Source organism: Nicotiana sylvestris, chromosome 5, assembly GCF_000393655.2.
Source record: "Nicotiana sylvestris chromosome 5, ASM39365v2, whole genome shotgun sequence".
Taxonomy (NCBI): domain Eukaryota; kingdom Viridiplantae; phylum Streptophyta; class Magnoliopsida; order Solanales; family Solanaceae; genus Nicotiana; species Nicotiana sylvestris.
Window position 1 is genome coordinate 2,082,096 of NC_091061.1, and position 5,748 is coordinate 2,087,843.

At 41.4% G+C, this 5,748-nt stretch overlaps 1 protein-coding gene across 1 annotated transcript; it reads left to right on the forward strand.

The window, feature by feature from the left end:
* Positions 1-2,482: 2,482 nt before the first annotated feature.
* LOC138891322 (uncharacterized) lies at positions 2,483-4,899 on the forward strand. The gene is made up of 4 exons (XM_070174712.1): positions 2,483-2,549; positions 3,087-3,208; positions 3,295-3,571; positions 4,310-4,899. The coding sequence occupies exons 1-4, from the start codon at positions 2,483-2,485 to the stop codon at positions 4,897-4,899; spliced, it is 1,056 nt and encodes a 351-aa protein (XP_070030813.1).
* The last annotated feature ends 849 nt before the right edge of the window (positions 4,900-5,748 follow it).

Genomic DNA, 5,748 nt, shown 5'->3' on the forward strand with positions numbered 1-5,748 from the left:
CAAAGTAGAAGAACAATATAAGAACACAATAGAAGAATCAACATAAGAAACATAGTAGAACACGCTAAAAATCATAGAAGGCTTCGAACTAACTTAACAAAACCCTAAATCGGAAAAGATAAAGGTTTTGAAGGTAAAGTTTTGAAAGAGACTTTGAGAAAACGTTTAAAAGCTTAGAGAGAACACAGATCTACAACGGATCTAAAAGAATCAGAAGAACCTCAAAGGTTAGGGTTTCAGAAGAAACCCAATTGGAAATCATCGATCTAAGCAGGAGAGGTCGAGATCAGGCTTGAATAGCCATAGCCGGCCGGAGCAAGGCCAGAGACGGCCATAGAACTCGAATCAAACAAAGTCTGGGCCAAGCTTCTTCATGGTCAGGCCTTGAAACTTCAATAACCAGGTGTGTAAGAGTTATAGGAGGCTAGTGTAGGACTTCAATGGCCTTGGAAGCCATGTATTCCGGTGGTTTTAAGGCGGAAGTGGAGGGAGGCGGCTAGGGTTTGAGAAGCTTTGAGAGAGAATTGAGATGGGGAGAGGGTATTCAAGGGTAGATACAGATGCAAATGGATAGGGTTTGGGGGGGGGGTAGGTCGGGTTAAAAAAGGAAGGGACGAATGTGAACCGTTGATTTGTTAGATCAACGGCTGGGATTAAAAGGGGGGCTGGGTGGGTTATTTTAAAGGGTTATGGGTCGGGTAGATTTAGGACTTGGCCGGGTAATGGGATTTGGAATTGTGTCTAATTAGAGGTTCAAATCTGGCTAAAATTGAAATGCAAATGGGCTATCATTTAAATAGCCATTTTCCCTTATTTATTTTATAATAAATAGTAAAATAATTTCTGAAAATAAATTAAAGGTACTAAAATGATTAATAATATATAATTATTAAAATAAAAATACTGGAGTCAATTTTATAATTACGAACACAATTAAATCTTAAAATAGGCTAATATTGCAATTATATGCAATTTAACCTTACAAATACTACATAAATTTGTAAAAATGTGCAAAAATTGTGCTAGTTATATTTTACTATATGATAATCCAATAAATTAATCACCAAAAATGATAATTTTGGGTATAATTATTAGTTTTTTCATGATAAAATAGGGCAATAAATTGATTTAAAAAATCTTTAAAAATTAAGGAAAAATAAGAAAACCTTTGTACATACTTATATATGCATATACATGATATTTTGAAAGTATTTTGCATATTAAAAATATACAAGGAAAAATTGGGTATCAACAACTACCCCTCTTTACCCGGAAAGGATGAAAAAGTTGTCGGGTAAAGATATGATGACCAATTTTGAGCGAACGAAATGGCTCGAAGAAGTTAAAACATGCTTTAGCTCCTGAGTTGCCTACATATCCTTGGTCTTATAGAAATCAGGCCGTATGTAGTTCAGGATCCGTCGGCGGAGTAGGCCGATGGAGACTTTCAAGAATGGATGCAATATTTAGGACGGGGTGAATGGTTAAGGTCTGATAGGGCTGAGGGAACTGGAGTGGGATCACTCATGCTGAGATGGTCGTTGCTCGCGGGTTTACCTGCAAATAAGCAACACAAGCATATATTGTGCGTAAATTTAAACATGATGCAAATTCTCATCGGACCATGAATGTTTGTCCTCGGATGGTTAGGACGATGTCCTTAGACCATGATGTCCTGGGCCATGAGGCCTATAATAAAGGATTCACAGGTCTTGAAATGATGCTCTTGGGCTATGATGATGATGCCTTCGAACAATGATGCCTTTGAATAATGACATGCAAAAGATTAAAAGGGGTCCTCAGGCCATGATATGGTGTTCTCGGGCTATGAAAATGGTGCCTCCGAACAATGATGCCTTCGGATGATTTGGCGATCTTTCAGCCGATGAGATGTAGTAGGTGGCGATCTTTTAGCCGATGAGATGCAATGGGTGGTGATCTTTCAGCCATGTAAATGTAAATAATGTGGCGATCTTTCAGCCAATGCAAATGTAAATAAGGCGGCGATCTTTCAGCCATGCAAATGCGGATAAGGTGACGATCTTTCAGCCATGCAAACGTAAATAAGGTAGCGATCTTTCAGCCATGCAAATGCGAATAAGGTGGCGATCTTTCAGCCATGCAAATGCAAACAATGTGGCGATCTTTCAGCCGATGCAAAAATAAATTGGCGATCTTTCAGCCATGCAAATGTAAATATAGTGGCGATCTTTCAACCATACAGATGTAAATAAGGCAGCGAAATTTCAGCCATGCAAATGTAAAGGTGGCGATCTTTCAGCCATGCAAATGTAAATAAGGCGGCGATCCTTTAGCCATACAAATGTAAAGGTGGCGATCTTTTAGCCATGCAAATAAGGTGGCGATCTTTCAGCCGATGTAAAAATAAAGTGGCGATCTTTCAGCCAATGCAAATGTAAATAAGGCGGCGATCTTTCAGCCATGCAAATGCGGATAAGGTGGCAATCTTTCAGCCATACAGATGGAGGTAGAGCTTAACTTTAGAAGGCAGAATGGTAGCCTTATGCAATGCAAGAATGCAGACGGAGGTAGAAATTAACCTCGGAAGGCAGAATAATAGCCTTATGCAAGAAGTAAAAGGGCAAAATGATAATAGAATTTTCTTAGCTGATAGCAGATTGCGATATTACGACTGCTGGGGATACTGTGTCTGCTGGGGACACTGCGTGCGGATAGCATCTATGAGTTAGTGCAACGGTTCTGAGAGTTGTATTTATGAGCAATGTGAGTCTCATGAATGTATAGTATATTTGATAATTTCTCGACTCAAATGCCTGCATCCAAAGAAAAATCGTGGGTTTTGTAAAGAGGGGAGGTTTTTGTATTCCCGTTGGCTCTGCTTGACCTGATCGGCTTGACAAATGCCCCAACAATATTTATGGATTTGATGAACCGGGTGTTCAAGCCTTACCTGGATTTTTTTGTGATTGTTTTTATTGATGATATTTTGATCTACTCCCAAAATCAAGAGGAGCATGAGCAGAATCTTCGGATCGTTCTTCAGTCTTTGAGAGACAACCAGTTATATGCTAAGTTTTTAAAATGTGAGTTTTTATTGAGTTCAGTTGCTTTCTTGGGTCACTTTGTGTCAACAGAGGGTATTCAGGTGGATCCTAAGAATATTGAGTCCGTTCAGAATTGGCCTAGACCTACTTCAGCCACAGAGATCTGTAGTTTCTTAAGTTTGGTGGGTTATTACCATTAGTTTGTGGAGGGGTTTCCATCTATAGCAGCCCCGATGACCAGGTTAACCCAGAATGGTGCCCCGTTCAGGTGGTAGAACGAGTGAGAGGCGAGCTTGCAGAAGCTCAAGATAGCTTTGATTACGACACCGATGTTAGTGTTGCCACATGTTCAGGGACCTATACAGTATATTGTGATGCATCTCGTATTGAACTTAGTGCAGTATTGATACAGGGTGGCAAGGTTATTGCATACGCTTCGCGGCAGTTGAAGATTCACGATAAGAATTATCTAGTTTATGACTTAGAGCTAGCAGCCATTGTTCACACACTGAAGATTTGGAGGAATTATCTATATGGCGTGTCGTGTGAGGTGTTCATAGATCATAAGTGTTTGCAATACTTATTCAAGCAAAAGGAGTTCAATTTGAGGTAGAGAAGGTGGTTTGAGCTATTGAAAGACTATGATACCACCATTTTGTATCATCTAGAGAAGGCTAATATGGTGGCCGATGATTTAAGTAGTAAGTCAGCTAGTATGGGCAGTCTTGCATATATTCCAGTCGATGAGAGACCGCTTGCATTGGATGTTCAGGCGTTGGCCAATCAGTTCATTAGGTTAGATGTTTCTGAGCCCAGTCGTGTATGATGACCCTCATTTGCTTGTCCTTAGGGACATAGTGCGACACGGTGATGCCAAGCAGGTTACAGTTGGAGATGATGGAGTTTTGAGGAAGCAGGGTCGTGTTTGTGTGCCTAATGTGGATGGACTTCATGAGTTGATTCTAGAAGAGGCCCACAGTTCCCAGTATTCTATTCATCCGGGCGCCACTGAGATGTGTTAGGATTTGCGGCAGCATAATTGGTGGAGGAGGATGAATAAGGATATTGTTGCATATGTAGCTCGGTGTTTGAATTGTTAGCAAGTGAAGTACAAGCATTAGAGACCTGGTGGTTTGCTAAAGAAGATGGAGATTCCTAAGTGGAAGTGGGAGCGTATCACTATGGATTTCACTTTTGAACTTCCATGGATTCAGAGGAAGTTCGACGCAGTTTGGATTATTGTGGATAGGCTTACTAAGTTAGCACATTTCATTCCTGTGCAGTTTCTAATTCCTCAGAGTGGTTGGCAGAGATTTATATCTGTGAGATCGTTATTCTTTACGATGTGCCCGTGTCTATCATTTCTGATCGAGGTATGCAATTTACCTTGCAATTCTGGAGGGCAATGCAGCGTGAGTTGGGTACGTGGGTCGAGTTGAGCACAACATTTCATCCTCAGACGGACAGACAGTCCGAGCATACTATACAGATCTGGGAGGATATGCTCCGCGCCTGTGTTATTGACTTTGGAGGTTCTTGGGATCAATTCTTGCCGTTAGAGGAGTTTTCCTACAGTAACAGTTATCAGTTGAGCATCCAGATGGCTCCCTATGAGGCGTTATATGGTAGACGGTGTCGATCGCTGGTTGGATGGTTTGAGCCAGGGGAGGCTCGGTTATTAGGTGCAGATTTGGTACATGATGCCCTAGATAAGGTTAAGATCACTCAGGATAGAATTCGTACAGCTCAGCCCAAGCAAAAGAGTTATGCCGACCGTAAGGTTCGTCATGTAGCATTCATGGTCGGAGAAAGAGTGTTGCTTTGGTTGTCACCTATGAAGGGTGTGATACATTTGGGAATAAGGACAAGTTAAGCCCTAGATTCATCAGGCCTTTTGAGATCCTTGACCGAGTGGGAGGGATGGCCTATAAACATGTATTGCCCCCAGCTTATCATTGGTACATCCAATATTTCATGTGTCTATGCTTCAGAAATATCACAACGATCCATCCCACGTGTTAGACTTCAACACTGTCCAGTTGGACAAGGATTTGACCTACGAGGAGGAGCCAATAGCTATTACAGACCGGCAGATTTGTCAGTAGAGATCGAAGAGTTATCCTTCAGTTCGTGTGCAGTGGAGAGGTCAGCCTGTTGAGGCAACTGCATAGGAGTCCGAGTTCGATATACGAAGCCGATATCCCCATCTTTTCTCCGAATCAGCTACTTTTCTGTGTCCGTTCGAGTATGAACGATTGTTTTAGAGGTAGAGAATGTAATGACTCAAAAGGTCATCTTGTGTTTTAGAACCCAATTCGGTGATCCGAGGTTTTCAAAACCTTATTTTATTCTTCCTCAATTTGCGTGCATTGTCTGGGCATGTATCCGGAAAGCTTTTGTGTGAAAAACTGAGGAAATAATAATTTTTGGCTTATGCAATTTGGTGCTAAATTCGTAGTTCTAGGTGTTATTTTGGCGATTTTGATGGAGCGAGCAAGTTCGTAGGATGTTTTAAGACTTGTGTGCATGCTTGGTTTGGAGCGCCGAGGGATCGGGTGAATTTCGGATAGGCCACAAGATGTTTTAGACTTAGAAAAATCTGGTATTTTGCTGCAACAGTTGTTCTGATATGCCCTTCTTCGCGTTCGCGTAGGTAGTATTGTGAACGCGAAAGGTAAAAATGGGGCAGGGGGAAATTAGTCTTCGCAAACGTGAAGGACTG

What these genes read in the sequence shown, in the direction of transcription:
- LOC138891322 (XM_070174712.1), top strand. Translation starts at nt 2,483, where the DNA reads ATGGAGGTAGAGCTTAACTTTAGAAGGCAGAATGGTAGCCTTATGCAA. An exon ending in TCTGTAGTTTCTTAAGTTTG is followed by an intron (nt 3,209 to 3,294) that starts GTGGGTTATTAC and finishes TGCCCCGTTCAG; the next exon opens with GTGGTAGAACGAGTGAGAGG. An exon ending in TTATCTATATGGCGTGTCGT is followed by an intron (nt 3,572 to 4,309) that starts GTGAGGTGTTCA and finishes ATTCCTGTGCAG; the next exon opens with TTTCTAATTCCTCAGAGTGG.